This window comes from Penaeus monodon, chromosome 32, assembly GCF_015228065.2.
Source record: "Penaeus monodon isolate SGIC_2016 chromosome 32, NSTDA_Pmon_1, whole genome shotgun sequence".
In the NCBI taxonomy this organism is placed as follows: Eukaryota; Metazoa; Arthropoda; class Malacostraca; order Decapoda; family Penaeidae; genus Penaeus; species Penaeus monodon.
In genome coordinates, this window is record NC_051417.1 from 18,629,001 (window position 1) to 18,629,212 (window position 212).

The 212-nt window shown below is 55.7% G+C and overlaps 1 protein-coding gene across 2 annotated transcripts in view; it reads left to right on the forward strand.

The window, feature by feature from the left end:
• LOC119593709 (sodium- and chloride-dependent glycine transporter 2-like) overlaps positions 1-212 on the forward strand; it is a 32,059-nt gene that overhangs the window by 10,398 nt on the left and 21,449 nt on the right. For both annotated transcript variants that reach the window (XM_037942678.1, XM_037942679.1), the window contains exon 3: positions 3-134. In XM_037942678.1, coding sequence (XP_037798606.1) covers positions 3-134 — 132 coding nt within the window. The remainder of the gene's footprint in view (positions 1-2; positions 135-212) is intronic.

Consider the following 212-nt stretch of genomic DNA (forward strand, 5'->3'; position numbering starts at 1 on the left):
AGGTGCGTTCCTGGTGCCTTACCTGCTGATGCTCGTCCTGGTGGCCCTCCCGCTGTTCCTGCTGGAGTCTGCCATCGGCCAGTTCAGCTCCTCCAGCTGCATCGGCATCTTCTCGGCGTGTCCTGTCTTCAGAGGTTAGTGAGGATTAAGGCCTTTGGGAGGGCAATCTGGGCCCGTGTTTGTTATAGGTATTTGCTTTGTTTGTTGTGGTT